The 19022-nt window shown below is 35.2% G+C and overlaps 1 protein-coding gene across 24 annotated transcripts in view; it reads left to right on the forward strand.

The window, feature by feature from the left end:
• The window catches only part of ERC2 (ELKS/RAB6-interacting/CAST family member 2), a 904101-nt gene that overhangs the window by 286600 nt on the left and 598479 nt on the right, over positions 1-19022 (forward strand). For all 24 annotated transcript variants that reach the window (XR_013357839.1, XR_013357837.1, XR_013357838.1 and 21 more), the window contains 2 exons: positions 6006-6161; positions 17825-17992. Coding sequence is in view for 21 of the 24 variants with exons in the window: in XM_077858464.1 (XP_077714590.1) it covers positions 6006-6161; positions 17825-17992 (324 nt within the window). In the remaining 3 variants the exon portion in view is untranslated. The remainder of the gene's footprint in view (positions 1-6005; positions 6162-17824; positions 17993-19022) is intronic.

The following is a 19022-nucleotide window of genomic DNA, read 5'->3' on the forward strand; positions in this document are numbered from 1 at the left end:
CTTGTCTTATAAAATTGTCTTGGTCTCTTCTGCACTGGTCAATCCCGTCTGTCATGTATGCGGGACACCTGAAGTCATTTAAAACATCTAAGTCACTTGAAAGCCTTATGAAAATGCAGATGGGTTAGGGCCAGAGATTCTGCATTTCTAAAACTCTCTCAGGTGATGCCAATGCTGCTGGTCTGTGGACCACACTTGCAGCAACAGTGATCTAGATTGTACTCCATGTTAGAGAGAGAAGGGTGCCTATGAATCTTGTTGAGATCTATCTAGATTCTCATACCTGGCAATGTGACTGGTACCCAAAAGATGCTTAGTACGTATTTGTTGAATGAATGAGAAAACTCCCTGCTTCTAAGTTTACTATTAAATGTAGCAAATATGTCTTAGAAAAACTCAGAGATTAGTAAAGCAAAGCAAAGGTGAAGCAGAGATAAACTTATTTCAGTCTTCTCACCTGACTTACTTTCATTGCTATAGTCTAGCAGCCAGACTAACATTTATGGCTGATTTGAGACTCAGCAGGTGGGCCTGTTGGGGTGATGGCTGCTAGGTGTTCAATTCCAGGGGTTTATTTATTAATTGCCCTTTAAATACCTATTTTACATTTTTTGAATGATAGATATAAAAATGTCTTGGGTATGAATCTTTAAGTAGAAGTTATGAGTTGTAATTGATGTATAAAATTTTTACAAGTGTTATTTTATGAAAGTGTGGAAAGAAATGATTTGAAAGATATTCAATTCAGATATTTTTTCCAACTAATAAGGAATGAGCGAACACATTTCAGCTATTTTTCCCTCCTGAAACTTTATTTCCCACATTCTTACAGTCCTTAATGAAAATACAATGTAAAAGCAAGACAATTTCATGGTTGTACTATCTCAAGACTATTTGAAAAATGTCACCTCAGACATGTAGTGGTAGGTTTTTAGAGTATGAGAGCCTATGTTCTTTCATTGCTTTGAGCTCAGAGGAGGCTGTCAGTAAACCACGTTTGAGTTACAGAAGCCAACAAGGTGATCTGGGTATTTAAGCACCTAATTATTCAATGGAGATTAATGATAGTAAGTTTTCCCTTGAAGAGCCAAACATTGTTTTGACTCTTCACTTTAGCATATAATCCTGAGCATAATGTGGTCAATAAAATCCTAATTTTTATTTTAAAATTGACTTCTAGAGGAATTATACTGGGAAAAATCAAATCAAATAGAATACTTTGCTGTAGGACTTCCCAGAGCCATTAATGGTAATGTAAGCATTAATTATTCTCAAACTTATTTGATGCTGCAATCCCTATTTCACAGAGCTTTTGTGTTCTGTGGATTTTGGGAAAAGCTGTTCTGTGTTGTATTTCATTTTCTCCATCTCCAAGGAAGGTCCACAATGATCTGCTCTAAGAGTTTGCTTATGTGTAAAACATAATCAAAATGAGTACTTGAGGGGTGCCTGGGTGGCTCAGACGGTTAAAGTGTCTGCCTTCAGCTCAGATCCCAAGGTCCTGGAATGGAGCCTCACATCAGGCTCTCTACTTAGCAGGCCCTCTGCCTGTTCCCTCTCCCTCTGCCTGCCCCTCCCTCTTCTTGTGTTCACTCACTCTCAATCTCTGTCAAATAAATAAAATCTTAAAAAAAAATGAATACTTGAAAAATCACTACATAAATTGTTTTAAAATATCAGTGGTAAGTAACGTGTAAAGATGTTCAGATGAAGAAAACTCTGGTGATTGGGAGTAAATGTTCTACCTTCTAAAACTACACTTTTCACGACGTTACAGCATTATGTCTTCACTCTAGATCAGTACTTTTTTAAAAAAGATATTTATTTATTCATGAAAGACACACAGAGGCAGAGACATAGGCAGAGGTTCGATCCCAGAACCTAGGGATCATGCCCTGAGCCACCCAGGCATCCTTCGAACAGTACTTAGAGTTTTTGAGATGTGCAGTTAGCATCAGTTTTGAAGGGCAACAACCATATACCACACTGAGCCATATTAGGACCTGTGAGGTGGTTGCCTTCCATTGTTCTCCTTAAATATAGAAGTTTATAGTAATTCATCTCAGTCTTAGAGATTTGAAAAAAAAGAAAAAGATGAAATTTCTTCTCCCTGAATTCCTTAAACAGAGGCAGCAGAGAAGCGTGACCATGGCAGTCATTTTATTTACCTTTATATTTCATACTTAGATTTCCTCACATCATTCTTTGCCTCAGCATTTTGAGTATCTTCTTGGGCACAGTCAATACACCATCTGACATATCTATGTATTTTGTATCTGTTCTTTTCTCTGGACCTTAATGATATACTCGTATCTCCTTTTCTCCATGCTCAAGATTTCAGGTATGAGGTCTGTTGTCCTTAAACTTGACTTCTTAAAGAACACAAATGTAAATAAGGACAGGAAAAATAGATCATTATTAAAGTGACTTCCTCAACAACCACCCTCCCCTTTTCTTTTCTTTTCTTTCCTTTTCTTTTCTTTTCTTTTCTTTTCTTTTCTTTTCTTTTCTTTTCTTTTCTTTTCTTTTCTTTTCTTTTCTTTTCTTTTCTTTTCTTTTCTTTTCTTTTCTTGTATCTTGAGACACCTGTAGCTAAAAGGGAAAAAAGTTTGTGAGGAAAAAAGAAAAGTTGATTAAGGAAATTAGTAATAGTTAAAAATATTATTTTTAAAATGTGTTCACTATTTGGTGAAATTTTAACTCAGATGCATATAGGTCAAGATAATTTTTTTCTTTAAAGATTTTATTTATTTACTCATGAGAGAGACAGAGAGAGAGAGAGGCAGAGACAGACACAGGCAGAGGGAGAAGCAGGCTCCAAGCAGGGAGCCTGACGTGGGACTGGATCTGGGGTCTCCAGGATCACACCCTAGGCTGAAGGTGGCGCTAAACCGCTGAGCCACCCAGGCTGCCCGATAATTTTCTTATGTTACGAAACTTTCTATCTTAACCCTGTTCTGATCTTTCTTTAGCAGTATGTAATTTTTAAAAGTGCGGTAAAAAGCTCCATCTAACCTAGTTAGAAGCTGGCGGGCAGTTGTGGTCATTGCTAACTAAAGCTTCAAGATTTGATGGAGGGGAAAGCTGATGGTTTCCCTCCCACTCCCCTTGGGTATGTGATAGAGACCTGAAATTGTAAGTGTATCAAAAATTAAGGTATAAGACATGAGGACCACAAAGTGTACTGTACATACACACACGTCTTTATATATGTATATATATGTACATATGTATGTACATATGAATATGCTCACTTTAGGCTTGGGTCTGAAATCCCAGAAGATTTTGTATTAGAAAAGCACAGATGTAGGCCCTTTCTTTTACATTTAACTTTCAGTTAAACTCTTGTAAAGATTGTACTTAGATATTTGTAGATGCTGAAAGATTGTATCTCAAAAAGAGGAAATTACTGTCACATTGATTAGGGTTTTAATTGATAACTATCTTTTTATATGTCTTAAAGTAATAATATAATCTTAAGGCTTTCATAAGGATAAATAAAAGTGTTAATAGTGGGTATATCTGAGTGATGGGACTTGTGCAGTCATAATTATATAGCTTTTCAAGTATTCTGTAATGAGCTTGTAATTTTTTTTTTAATTTTTATTTATTTATGATAGTCACACAGAGAGAGAGAGAGAGAGAGAGAGAGGCAGAGACACAGGCAGAGGGAGAAGCAGGCTCCATGCACCGGGAGCCCGATGTGGGATTCGATCCTGGGTCTCCAGGATCACGCCCCAGGCCAAAGGCAGGCGCTAAACCGCTGTGCCACCCAGGGACCCCTTGTCTTAATTTTATAGTCAGAAAAAATATTGATTTAAAATGACTCTCATTTATTTAAGAAGGCTCTTATGAATGTTTAGAAATTCTTTTTTCTGCATTCTTTTTATTTTGCTGCTCTTTTTATCTCTGGACTTCTCATAGCTCAGAACTCAAAAGATTCAGTAACGATGCCTCCCTACATATATCAGCTTGGGCTGCTGTAACAAAATACCACTTATGGGTGGCATATAAAACAGAAATGTATTTTCTCACAGTTCTGGAGGCTGGAAGTCCCAGATCAGGGTGCAAGCGAGTTGGGTTCTGGTGAGAGCTCTCTCTTCCTGGCTCACAGATGGCCACTTTCTTGCTGTGTCCTCACATGGCAGAGAGCAAAAGAGAGAAAAGAAGCTCTGTAGTGTCTCTTTTTATGAAGGCCTCATCCTTATGACTGCTTGTAACACTGATCACCTCTTAAAGGCCTTGTCTCCAAATGCCATCAAGTCTCCATTACATTAGGGGTTAGAGCTTCAAATAGGAATTTTGGAGGCATGCATTTAGTCCATGACACCCCTTTTACTCAAGCTGGAAGTATAAAGGATTTCTAGAAATTGCATTTGGAATAGAAAAATACTGGCAGGCTGTACATAAAACATGAGTCATGGTTATCTCTTGGTAGTAGGATAAGAGGGGATTCTCTCCATTTTCTAGGAATTTAAGATATATTACTTTTATAACTGGAAAAAATAACAATACTATTTTAAAAGGAAAACAAAAAGCTATAAAATATAACATTCCAAAATAAAAAAATATAACATTCCATAATAATCTTTGAAATTTCAGAATCTTTTTATTTCATTTTCTTGTTTTTTTTCTGAGAATTAATAAAAATATCTTCAGCACTTAAAGCACTTGGATGGTCACACATAGTGGCACTCAGTAAGAAGTTGTTTCTCCTCATTTTCTTCCACTTAATGATGATGACGATGTTAAATGATAATAGTATTGATTATTACATTGCCCCATGAGACATGACATCGACCACATAATGTAAGAAATTAGAATGGAAAATAGCCACAAAATCAGGACAAATATACTTGTTGCAAAGTTTTTTCTATGAGTTAGTTATAAATAGAATAGACCATTCATTGTCTTTACTTTTGGAACTCTTTAGTCTTCTAGATTCTTGAAAATAAGTTGGTAAAAAAAAATGAGTTTGTGTTTATTCCCCCCCATTAACATTGAATTACAAATGTAATATCAGCTCTTTGGATTTGCACAATAAAAGGGCAGGTAGATGGTGTCAGGGAGAAAACTTATAGTCAAACTTTCAATGTGTTTTATTCCAAAGACTGGTTGGAGTTTAACACCTCAGGTTGGAGAAGGTTTTTTCTTTTCCCCTGTAAGAGTTCGCTCTCTTCTCGTCTTTCTAAAGCAATATTTCTTGCTATGCTCTACCGTATACATAGAGTCTGTCATTTCCTTAAAAAATTCTCTATGGTTTTTTTTTCCCTTCTCAATCCCACAGTTGAGTGTAATATTTCTAGTTTTTTAACTCTGAAAATCAGTAGATTAGAAATGTCCTACAAGGTGACTTATGTTTATTTTGTCGTGCAGGGAGCTGCTTGCCAAATAAATCATTACAATGTACAGTTGCTATAAATTTTCAATATTTAGTGTATCAGTCATACTAAGTCAGGATTCAGTTATTTAATTTCATTGATGTCTGTATTCTAGATGAGAATCCTTTTCCTCATTAGTAGATTTTAATTTCCTTCGCTCTCAGAGTCATATTCCAAGCATGTCTTATAAAACCGGCCACATAATATACACATGAACAAACTGTTTTTGCATTTACAAGTAGACTAGAAATTGTACACTGGTAAACTGTATCTGAAATTATAAATTTGTCCACTTAAATGGTGTTTTTTTTTTTTTTTAACACTTTAGATCACTTTTATCACTGTTGCTTTGGTAATTTGATTCCCAGACATTAGACAAACATATCTAGGCAACTCTCCATGTTGTATTGACACGTGTTCTTTATTGGAAACTTAAAAAATATCTTACAAATGATCCTCAGAAGTGAAAAACATAAATTATCCTGAATTCAGGGTTATGTCTATACCATAGTTAATGTATTACTACCCAGAATACTTTCTGAAATTCTGTTTTGATGATACTAAAAAAACAATTTTATTTCCTTCTTTTTATTCCCATTTTTTTTTTTTTTTTAAAAACAACAGGACACAAAAATTGCTTCATTGGAGCGAAACATAAGGGATCTGGAGGATGAGATCCAGATGTTAAAAGCCAATGGTGTGCTGAACACTGAGGACCGCGAAGAAGAGATCAAACAAATAGAGGTTTACAAAAGTCACTCCAAGTTCATGAAAACCAAGGTATGGTCCAAAGTTATAAACTTTTATACTCTTAATGTGACTGGAAAGTTACGGTTTGCATACATACTTTCCCCAAATGCCCACATAACCTGTTTTATGTGATATGATGAAATATATGGACAATAAAGAAGAATGTAGAACATTTTTTGTTCGGAAGTGTAGATTCCAAAAAGAGATCAGGGAACATCTTTGGTTGAATTTCTACTTACTAAGGTGTTCAAGATTTTCTAATAAGTAAGTTTGGTGTCTTGGGAATTAACATTTATTTTTAATAGTCTCCTCTCTTCCAAATTTCTTGAGTTTTCATAAGTTTGATATTTGTGAAGTTTCTATCATTGCCAAATTTTGGCCCATGCCTAGGAAGGTGACTGTGTCCAAAGGTGTTGATCCTGGAAGCCAATTTAATTTCCAGTTGTATAAAGACATTTTGGTTTTAGCATAGTTTTTAAGGCAGAATTGACTTTGCATTCCAATACTACTACTTGCTTAAATTATTCAACTTCTTTAAGCCTCAGTTTTTTCATCCATGAAATAGATGCAGGAGAAAGGAAACTACCTTCATCTTTGGGTTGCCTTGACAATTTCAAGAGATTATGCATTTAAAGCACTTAGCCCCTGACTAATCTCTAGAAAGCATTTAATACATGTCAGGCATTGTTATTATTGATATCTATTGCTATGGAATATTTATAAAATATAATTATAGTAACCTGTTCTATTAACTTATATTGATATTGCTAGTTTTAAAGAATTTGGTTTGTTATTTTTCATTAAACTTTGGGCTAAAATGAACTAAACTCTTAAATATCTATTATTTTTACATATGCATAATTGTTAAGTTTATGAATAGCTCTACGTAGGTCTTTTGAGACTTTGAGATGCTTTTATTTATCCCTGGATTTAAACTATTTTGCCTCTGAAATAATAACCACATCAGTTTAAATTTTGTTTTTTCTACCATGTACTCTTAAACACTCCTGTTCTTGTTCAAAGTTTTACTTTTGTTTGTTGCCTTATAAAATGCAGCAGAGTTAAGAGTAATGCAGACTTCTATGAAGAAACAGTGGAAGTAGAGAGAAAAAATGGTTAAGTGATGGTATAATTTTATCATTGTGAAGTATATGCATACTTATTGTGGGGAATTTGCAGACTATAGAGAGGAAATAATATGTAGCATCTACTAAACCATGTCTATGTATGCATGTATGTGCCTTTCTCTAGGAAAAAACAAAAAGTTCGCTTACTTCTGCCAACTTTATATTTTTAAGTTGACGTTGAGATTATGACCAAAAATTTGGATGAAGAGGTGGAGGGAAATTTGAGGAGAATGTCCAGTGGATTTGAATATAACCCCTTCCTTTCAAGGAGTTCCACAAAATGTAGAATGGGCTTTCCTGGTCAAGCCCTCTCTTCCAGTTTCTTTTTTGCAGTCCTTCCCTCTCAGAGAGTTGAGCTGGAGTATAACAAGCCCAATGGTAGGGTGGCCTGTTGACCAAACAATGACCATTCACTCTGGGATTGAAGTTATGAAGATAAGTATGAACTCATAACATTTGGGCAAAATTATTGTTTTGGCCTAAACTTTTCCTCCCCACCCTGTCATTCAGCAGTGGGAAATAGTTCAAGCCCCTTCTACAACTAAAAATGCCATGAAATTTGTCCAGGTCAATAAAACATGTATATGGTCTCCAGCAAGCAGGACTTTATTAGCCCATAGGTGTCTGAAAGACTGTTGGTCCTTGAGTTGGTTTTAATTTTTAATGTTTGGTTACTTTTTATGGTTCTAAAAGTGGTCAGGTCAGAAGGATGTTTGAGGAGAGAAATAGAGTAAGGTGAAAAGAGAGTAGGCTGACGTGGCAAGTGGACTCTGGCAGATCTCTAGCTTGCCTTTGCTAGTTGCATGGTCTTGAGGAGTAACTTATGTCACTCAGCCATTCTTCTATAAAATGGGACAACATTGCAAGCCTTAGAGGGAGACTCACAGGGTTAAATGAAATAATGTAATTAAAATGCCTGGCTTAAAAAAGTAGCTAATAATCATCCCCATTATTACTGAAGAAGTATTACCAAACCTAATAATAATAGTAATAATAATAATAATGTAATATTTGACTTGACTAATGGGGAAAATAGATTTCTAAGAATACAAATAAAATGAGTTTTTATACTGTCATGCAGATACCCTCATAGATTGACAAAAGCTACGTAGTAAGCATTTTTTATATTTTTTCCGTTGATAGAATGTTCTTATTGGATTAAATCTCAACATAGTTTTTATACTTCATATCATTACTTCAATTGCTGATTTTTCTTATTTTTGTTTTGAGAGGCAAGTATGGGTATGGTTGAGCAGGTCTATTAAGACCTAGGTATTGCCAAACATTTAGTCCTGAGTGCTTGTATTCTGTGCTTTGTGGGATCTGGGGGCTGTGTGAACTGATTCCAGTTGGATGAATCACTTGTCATGGAACTTATTAAATTTTAGAGGCATGGAATTGATATCCTCTGAAATTGGATTACTACCATAGTTCATGGTCCATTGTGGCCTGTTTGGATAACTTTTTTACAAAATTTATATGAATATGCTGCTTGTCAACATTATCACAGATATCTGAAGAGTTAATTTTGACAATTGTTTAGTGTCAGCATTAGAGTCTCTTGAACTTTTCATTCATTCATTCATTCATTCATTGATTCATTTATTTAAAGATTTTATTTATTTATTCATGAGAGAGAAAGAGAGAGAGAGAGAGAGAGAGAGAGAGAGAGAGGCAGAGACACAGGCAGAGGGAGAAGCAGGCTCCATGCAGGGAGCCTGATGTGGGACTTCATCCTGGGTCTCCAGAATCAGGCCCTGGGCCAAAGTTGGTGCTAAATTGCTGAGCCACCCCGGCTGCCCGAACTCTTTCATTTATACAGAATTGTATGGATAAAGCTTTCAATGGTGGATTTTTTTTAGCTCTCTGATTGCCAAAGACTTACCAAACCCCGTTTTTAGCACATGACACTGCGCTAGCTACAGAGGGGCTCTTAAAAGTAGTGCATATTCAGAAATGTTTCTCACTTCAAAGTCAACACTGACCACTTAGTTGGGAAAGTAAGAAATGTCCTAGAAAAACTACTCCAAAGATTTGTTAAGAGTAGAGGTCACTTGTGGCTGCAGTAATGCAAGTAGTTTAGGGGTTAGTTAGTGTTTTTTGTCTAAATAACCAGATTGGCAAAATAGCAATGACAGGTCTGGTGAAGAGTGCAAACTCAAATTAGTGACTGAGCAAACCTAGAAGGATAAGTAAAAATACCATCCTAACCCAACTCCACACAGAAGAGGAAGTGGAAAGAACTCCAGTCTATGTGAAATGGCAGGTTTTCCAAAAAAGGAAAGAAATGTTAGATTTAAATTGTGAACACCTAGAGGCTCTGAAGCTTACTGAGGGAAATGGAAATGTAATTGTGAAACTCAGGGGTTTAGTGAGGCAGTGATAGAAATGAAAATCAGAAGTGACTTTGGATCCCAACTAGCAAAAAATGCAGGCATAGTTGACTTTAGAAACTGTTATTTTAACAGTTTTTAAAGACCTTGGTCTTGGTAAAATATTTCAGAAATTCTTAATGAGATGCTACATAAGGAAGGGAGTGGAACTCCGGAAACCAAATCTGAAATTGCAGTTAAATATTGTTACTTCTTCTAGCTGTTTGTAATGAATATGTAGAAAGCTTTTAAAAGGGTCCAGAGAACTTTTTTACCTGGTATTTTGGAGAGGCACTTTCAGAGTGATAACAGTTTGCAAAGAGCAGCCTTAGAGGTGTTCTTCAATGTGAATATTTCTTTAATGGAAATCTAAAATGAGTTCTATCATGATTCTCTGGAAGTTCACTACTTTAAAAAAAATATATAAGATAAAAAATTCAGCCTGATTATGAAAAAAAAAGCTCCTAAAATTGGATAAACACATATTTACATTCTCCTTTTATTTTTTGTTTTTTGGAAATTTTAGCCGGAAATTGTTTTTATGACTCATTGGTGATAATTGTCTCAGCATTTGATTTCTCTTCATTAACAGGGCATGACTTCAAATCATTCTCAATCTCAGTATGTAATTATTTGCTCCAAGTGGGTAATAAAGGCAGCTAATAATAATTCTTGTATACAAACTCATTTTTTAGATGCAATAGTATATTGAAATAGGCAATCTTAAGTTTCAGTGAAAAATTTGACATAGAAACAATGTTGTGGATGTAAAGGGAGTACTGCTTGCATTAATTATTAAAATAAGTAGTGGCAGCCCTGGTGGCTCAGCAGTTTAGCATCGCCTTCAGCCCAGGGCGTGATCCTGGGGACCCGAGATCGAGTCCCACGTCAGGCTCCCTGCATGAAACCTGCTTCTCCCTCTGCCTGTGTCTCTGCCTCTCTCTCTCTCTCTCTCTCTCTCTCTCTCCCCGTGTGTGTGTAATAAAAATAAATAAATAAATAAATAAATAAATAAATAAAATAAGTAAAGCATGTAGGTGAAGGGAAAGGAAGTATTTTAAATAGCCATGTGGATGGAATGGCATGCACGCACCTCCATTTTGACGCTGAACAGATGACTGGGACTGGTAGGGTCTCTTGAAAGCTTTGTGATTAAATGAAGTAGAAGTAAAGACCCAAATTGCTTTTATAAATTATGTCATAGAAAAACCATGACATAACATGTTTGCAAAGGTGGAAGGAAAATTGCAAAAAATTTAAAAAATACAGTTTAGAGTCTCAACTTGTGCAAAGATACCAGACATAGTTGGCCAGGATGGAAATCCCTGCATCTTGAAGCCCTTTGGCACATGCACGTTTTCCCTGAGAACTGAGACTCAACCCTGAAAACTTAGAGGACTCAGACTGCACAGACAGAATCTAGAGGTCATGAAAAGCATGAGTCACCATCAGGAGCACTGTTGAGCCTCTAAGAATGGAATGTACCATGTAAATAATTGTTTTTCTGTAGGGAAAGAGTGATGGCATCCCTTGTTCTATATGAGGCTTTGTTCCTAGTGTAACACATTTTTCATCTACTGATCTTAGTACTTCTGTATTAGTCACTCTCTCTGTTTTAGGAGTTTGCCAAAGACACTGCTCTGCTGTCTTAGATCTCCTCTTTTATTCTGAATTTGTAACACATTTTCTTATTAACCTCTGAAGGATTACAAACCTCATAACCCAAACTGCATGATAATAAGCATATCACTTTCTAGACATGAGGGCCATATCTGTAGTGAAAAAGAAGCTGTTTTCCTTGGCAAGGGAGTGTTTTCAGGGTGTTGGTTGTGTCACAGACGTAAGTGGTGGAAGAACTTTCAGACGAGATGAAGTGTTCCTGATGTCCACATGGACTTCATATAAAGCGTGTGATGTAATTCCGATTGGCTTTTCTTCTTGCCATCACCGAGACAGACCTTCCCCAGTCTCAGTTCTCATGTATGTTTGATTGCATCACTTTCCATTTTTATTGAGTTTATTGCTGTAAAAGAAGCAAAAGGCATATTTTTATGGAAGAATATGATTTTCTACCCTGTAACTATATTCCCCTTAGAAAAGCCCTTTTCTGTTATTGTCTGCATAAAGTACTTATTTAAAATTTACCTCATGGCTATGATAGTCTGAAAGCTATTTAAAGCAACTGTCTATTTAATATTTATAGACTGAAATAGTTTTATCATTATCAATCTATTTTTGTTGAATAAAGTAGGTGCATGTAGAACTTGTCATGTTCTTCCTTCCTATTAAATACCATTCTGTTGATCAAGTTATTTCATCCAATTTCCTCTCTCAATACCCCATTCCCATACTAAATTTCTACTCTGATACTTGTAGAAGCTAGCCCAGATCATTTTTTTATATGATAAACATCATCTTTGCTTAAGCATGTAAAGTTCAAAGTTTTTTTAACTTTATTTTAGGACGAATCAGTTTCATATGTGGAATTAACTATATATTGTGCTGTGAGCTACAACTGCATATGATTTAGAACTATAACCCATGTGAAGAATGCTGATCTTGCTGATCATAACAGATTTTATTTCTTTTATAATTTTAGTTAATCCTAATCCAGATTTTTCCCTTTTTTAATTGTATAGTCTGTTGTTGTATGAGAGAGAGAGTGAGAAAGAGATAACTTACTTTTATTTTAGGTAGAAATGATTATAGATTCATGATTCCTTAAATTATAAAGAAGAAACATGTTCCATGGATTTCATATATGTGATCAGTGTCGCTATCTCTTCACACATACCCAGATCATATTGATAATCAATCACAATTCTTTTTCAGTGAATCTTTAAGCGTCCTCAGAATCCTTCTCAAGACTGCCAGTCACTACCAAATATTTAAATTTGGCAAGCAAAATGAAACCTATTTGCCCCCTGATCTAGTCTGACTTCATTCTGCAAATGAGATTTCATCTCAGCCTTTCCAGGGAATTGCACAACCTGAACAATTCCAAAAAAGGGGGTCTTATTTCTTTGTAAGCATCCCATTCTACTCATTCTCATAAGTTATTGTCAGTAGTTTGGTTCTTGTTTATGCTAGTTTTAGTTGTTGAAAAGAACAACAAATGCTAGATAAAATACATTTTCAAAACATATATTTAAAAATGTACTTATAAACTGTCAAGTTAGAAAGAATCTCAAGGGCAAAAACTAAACCAAAGAAGGGAGCTGGAGTGATGATAGAGCACTGATTCTGTCTTCTTGTTGGCATTTTCTAGACGGTGAACTTGAGCATTAGTTTCCATAGTCACGGGGACATTGAAGGAAAGAGAGAAGCCTGAGTTTGTTCAAGATGAAGAGTCAAATAGGAATTCTACTACCCCTACCACATTAAGCTGGGATCTCAGACAGCTACACGCTTTAGTACAAACTAAAAAACCTCCTCACTATACTCTCCTCCCACCTAGACTAGGTGAATCCAGGGAAAATTATCTATTTTAAAACTTTGAGCCAAGTGAAAGGTAAAAACAAAAACAAACTAGCTTTGAGAATCCTTAACCACAGGTGTCTCTTGCACAGATGTGCAGTGTATAAGGTGATCAAAAAACTTCAAGTAGAGAATGGAGTTTAAAGGGGTACTTGGTTGATAGTGCCCAGGTATTGGCAGAGACAAATGCTCTGAAGGGCTACATGTTCAACTTAGATCTCAAAGTTTTCCTCCAAATAAGGTTCCAAAAAACATGATCACACAGTAAAAGTTTTTTTCTAAATCACAAAACTTGACAGAAATCAAGCTACCATAATTGATAGCTGGTATAAAAAAAATAGCAGAACTGTGGCATATTCATTCAGTGTAGTATTACTCAACAATAAAAGGGAATGAAGTACAGATATGTACTATAATATGGATGAACCTTGGAACATTGTGCTGTGTGGAAGAAGCCAGTTGCAAAGTATGTATAAGATTCCGTTTATATAAAATTCCCAGAATAGACAGAAGGTAAATATGAGTTGCCTAAGGCTGGGGGTACAGGGTGAGGAATATGGAGAGTGACTTCTAATCATTACAAAGTTTCATTTTGGGATGATGAAAATCCTCTAACATTTGATTATCATGAGGGTTGCACAATTCTGTGAATATACTAAAAATCATCAACTGTACCCTTTAAGCAGTTGAATTGTATGGCATATAAATTATATTTCAGTAAAGCTATTTAAAAAGGCAGCTAATGGAAAAAAGTCCCATTATCTGTAAAGGAATGAATTTGAGTGATAGCTTGAATTTTTAATAGCTTCTGTTAGCCAAAAGTTGGCTGAGAGAAAATATCTCTTTACCTAGAAAATTACTTTTAACACTCAGCAACAATATTAAAAAAATGAAGTTGAGATATTTTTAGGCAGAAATTTAACTTGCCACCAACAAAATCCTACTACAAGAAATTTAAATGATGCATTTACACAAAAGGAGATTTCTGACAGAATATTTGAGATGCAGGGATGAATAACAAAGTTAGTGACAAATGTTGGGGCTATATCTAAACTGACATGGACTGTAACAAAATAATGTTGAATTCAAAGCAAAACAGGAAAGAACTGAGATATATGACAATAATGTGTATGTCAACGGGATGGTGTCTGAACTTAAAGTGTCTCAAGATCCTTCTATTATTCAGAAAGAATGTAAGCATAGACTGACTTTAGACTAAGGTAGATTAAAAATGTAAGTGTGCTATACTTTCTAGGGCAGTAACCTAAAGATTAGAAATAATTGAAGTAAACATAAAATAAACAAAATAAAATGATAACTTTTAAATGAGTAGAGGCAAAAAAGAATAGGAAAAAAGTCATTCAAAAGGTAAGAAGGAAAAGAGAAGAAATAGAAAAGGCAGTATATTTAGAAAGCGTGAGGTAAAATGGTTGAAATAAAATCACATACATTGTAATGTTAATAAATGCTCCATTTAATTTTATCAGAAAGGATAAAAGCATCTCGGTATATGCTATTTGTAAGAGACATCTACAACATAAAGTTAATGACACATTGAAAGTGAAAAAAAGACACACCAGCCAAATAATAACCATGAGAAAGCTGTTGTAGACTTTTAAGGCAAGGGAATAATTTTCAAGCCAATATAGACTGTTGTGCTCAATAATTTTTGGATACAAATTCTTTTCTAGCACACAGTATACAAAGTACATTTATGATAACTGACTACATACTGTGTCATAAAGCAAGATACACGAATTTCAAACAGACCTTGTTCTTTATTCACAAAGCAAACAAGCAAGAAAAAAACCACAAAGATGACTAGGAAACATCCATGTATTTGTAGGGTAAGAGGCATACTTATAAATTATTTGTGAGTTGAAGGATAAATAATAATGGAAATCAGAAAACATTTAGGACTGAACAATAATGTTAATACTACATAATCAAACTAGTGAGATCGAGCTAAAATGATACTGACAGGGAAATTTATAGTCTTAAGACATATATATGGTAAGAAAAAGGGGTAAAAATTAGTGAGATAAATATCCAATTTACAAAGTTAGGAAAGGAAAATTGAATAAATCCAAAGAAAGTAGTAGGAAGTAAATAATTAAAAAAAATAAGAACACTAATGAAATAGAAAATAAGAATTTTAGGTGATCGACACAGCCAAAATTGACTCTTTGAAGAGATTATTTAACATGACATACTTCTGCTGAGCCGCATCAAGAAAAAGAGAGTAAAATGAAGGAATATTAGGAATGAAATAGAAGTAAGTCATAGATGCTATAGATATTGAAAAATAAATGGGTTTTATAAAAATTTCCTAAGTGAAAGTGAATATTTAGATAAAATGAAAAATTCTTAGGAGAAAAAACTTATTAAAATTGTCTCAAGAGATCCCTGGGTGGCGCAGAGGTTTAGCGCCTGTCTTTGGCCCAGGGCGCGATCCTGGAGACCCGGGATCGAATCCCACATCGGGCTCCCAGTGCATGGAGCCTGCTCCTCCCTCTGCCTGTGTCTCTGCCTCTCTTTCTCTCTCTCTCTCTCTCTCTCTCTCTCTGTGTGACTATCATAAATAAATAAAAATTAAAAAAAATAAATAAAATTGTCTCAAATAACTAGAAACACAAATATTCCTATAACCATTAAAGATAGATGAAGTAATGGTTTTTGGAGAAAGAAAATATCAGCTTTAGATGGTTTTACTGATGATTTCTAATAAATGTTAATGGGAAGAAAATTTCAATTTTACACAAACCATTTCAGAACACATTAAAAGAATGAGCACTCCATTTGGAAGGCAAAATTGGTACTAAAACCTGACAAGGAGAGAACGAAATGGAAAAATTACAAACCAGTTTTATCCATAAATATAGATGAAAGATCTTGACAAAGTATTAGCTGAATCCAGGAACTTATAAAAAATATAATGCATCATGACTAAGTGGGGTTTTTCATAGTTGTGCAGGAGAGCTGAGTATTTTAAAAATCCATTAATGTAATTCATTACAATAACATATTAAAGGTGAAAAGTGTGATAAATCATGAGAAGCAGAAAAAATGTTTATTAATATTAAACATTCCTTAATGATTAAAAAAAAACAACTCTTGGCAAAGTTGTAATAAAGGAACTTTCTGAAACTTAAGAGTGCCTATAAAAAGCTAAAGCAAACATCAAACTTAATGATGAAACATTGAAATTCTTCCCTTTAAGACGAGGAACAAGACAAAGGAGCCACAATTTCTTCCAGGCCTCTGTGTCTTTCTACATGGCCTGTCCATGTGGCTGTTATGGGTTTCTTCACAGCATAATGGTTAGAGGGTTGGACTTCTAACATGGTGGCCAACTTCCACCTGGAGGAAGCTAAATCTGCCTGTCTCCTATAGACAAGGGCCAGAACAGGCATACTGACACTTTGGCTGTATTTAGCTGGTTGAAGCAAGGACCAGTTTAGCCCAGGTTCAAGAGGAGGTTAAACAGACTCCATCTCTAGTTGTGAGTGCAGAAAGTGTGTACAAGCTGGAAAAACTAGGTGTCAATCATGTTTGGAGATTATCTACCACAACTTCAGGCTTGTAAAAATGTAAAAGTCTGATGACATAAGATATTGGCCAAGATGTGGAGTGATTGGCACACTTACACACTTCTTGTGACCCTAAAAATGAGTGTAACAACTTGGGTAAACATTTTGATGTTGTCCAGTAAAGTTAAAGATGTGCATACCACATAGTCCAGCAATTTAACTCCTAGATCATTTTTGCTAGGTGTACCAAGTGATATATATAAGAATGTTGGGAATAGCACTTTTTGTTCTAGCAAAAAACCTGGAAACAAACTAACATGTCTATTAACAGCAGAATGGGCAAATAAGTTGTGGAGAAGTCATACAATGAAATTCTGTACTTCAATGAAAATGAACAAATTATATGTACAATAACATCTTTAGGACATAAGATTGAGTAGAAAAAAGCAAAGTACTAAAAACACAGAACAAATAAAGTTGAAATGCAAAAAATATATGTAAAGGACAAGCAGGGAAATGACAAACACAAAATTTAAGGTGATAATTATTTCTGGAGGGGGAAAGAAGAAGATAGAAATGGATTGGGACATAGGTAATTCTAATGATCTTTCTTGGTGAATTGAAGGATGAATGTCTCATATTATTTTTCCTATACTTTACAAAATTATATGTTCTTTGGTGTCTTCTCAATATTTAATATAAACAAAAAACATTTAATGCTTACTTTGGGGGGGTGTGAAGATTCTTTTTTGTTAAATGATGCCCATGAATGATCATTTCCACAATGGAGTAGCAGAGAAGGACCTTGGGTTAATCACCTTTAATAGCATCCTGTTGACCCTTCTGAAGATCATGATGAATAGTTTATGTGGCTTCATGGTTTCCTGGATGAGGAATAGGTATGGCTAAGAAGCCTTCATTTCACTGTGAACCTTGGTTCTCAGTGGGGTGGAAAGTGGAAGGCAATTTGCTGACCTTACCTTTCTGTTTTCTATATTCTTGGCCACCTTTACAGAGCCTCCCTAAACTCATAAGAACTTCCAAAGCCATCTTTTTAAAACTCATGGCTTGCTTTGTTGGGTTAATGACCAGTGGCTACTGAAAATTAAGAGAAATCAGCAGTTCTCAAATGTGAAGAGTAGGAACTGTGGCTTCTAATTTCTTACAATGTTGTTCTTGTTTCACAGATTGATCAGCTGAAGCAGGAGCTTTCAAAGAAGGAGTCAGAACTTCTTGCCTTACAAACAAAGCTTGAAACCCTTAGCAATCAAAATTCAGATTGCAAGCAACACATCGAAGTGCTTAAAGAGTCGCTTACTGCCAAAGAACAGAGGGCTGCCATCCTTCAGACTGAGGTAAGGCACTGTTTCATGATTCTAGGCAGTAGACATTGAGATGACAGAAAATATCCTACCTGGACAGCTTTCTTTAGAATATTCCTTACCAAACCCTTGGGGAGAGATGTGTTTTGGATATCAGATATTCCAGGGATTTTGGAAAGGTAAGATCTATATCACAGATTGCATAACACTGCCAGTGGGGATACAGCAACACCCTGTAACAAACACATAACTCTTCTGCACAAAAAAATTCCTCACACTAAGTAGGATAAATAAAGACTCTATGTAGCATCCTATTAGTTCATGTCAGGTTGTGCCACCAGAGTTTGTTTCACACTGGAATTTTTTTGTTTCATTTTTCAGAGGTTTTTTTTTTTGGATTTGGGAACCATAAATAAGTGGTTGGATCTAGAATGGTTTTATCAAAAATCATAGAAAAGTCAGAATGTCATCTACCTTACTTTACTGTGTATATAGGTCCCTCTTTTAGCGCCTGTGATTCCAAGGGTTTCTTACTTCCTAAAGAGTATCCTCAATTTTCAAGATTCTTTTACCCATTAAAGAAAGTTGATACTGTGTGGGTTTCTTAAAATAAATGTTGGTTTGTTATTTCTTATTCATACTTAGAAGAAAACCAAATACATTTTACTATCCTGTTTCCTTATTTCTCCTCATTGGATTATATCTTTGGTCTGCTAAGAAAGGCAAAACACAAGCTAGTTATTATATAAATAAAACAGTTGCCAGAAAATAAGTTATTGCATGTGGACAACAGCAAAGAATGTGGTAACTCTCCTTGATTTTTTGTGTTGAGGCAGTATTGTTATGTGGATGACTGTAAGATAAGGCAATCTAATTGAGTTGCATGTTCTTGTGCTCTTTAAGCCATGTCTTTGTGTATGTTTTTGGGTCTGTGGGGAGGTTTAGATTTTCCTTGGAGTTAATGGGGCCCTTGAGTAGGCCTATGCTCTCAGTCAAGGTGCAACTGAGTGTCCAGAGGTGAAAAGAAACAACTTCCAGATTGGACAGGTCTTGGCATGGATGT

Source organism: Canis aureus, chromosome 19, assembly GCF_053574225.1.
Source record: "Canis aureus isolate CA01 chromosome 19, VMU_Caureus_v.1.0, whole genome shotgun sequence".
In the NCBI taxonomy this organism is placed as follows: domain Eukaryota; kingdom Metazoa; phylum Chordata; class Mammalia; order Carnivora; family Canidae; genus Canis; species Canis aureus.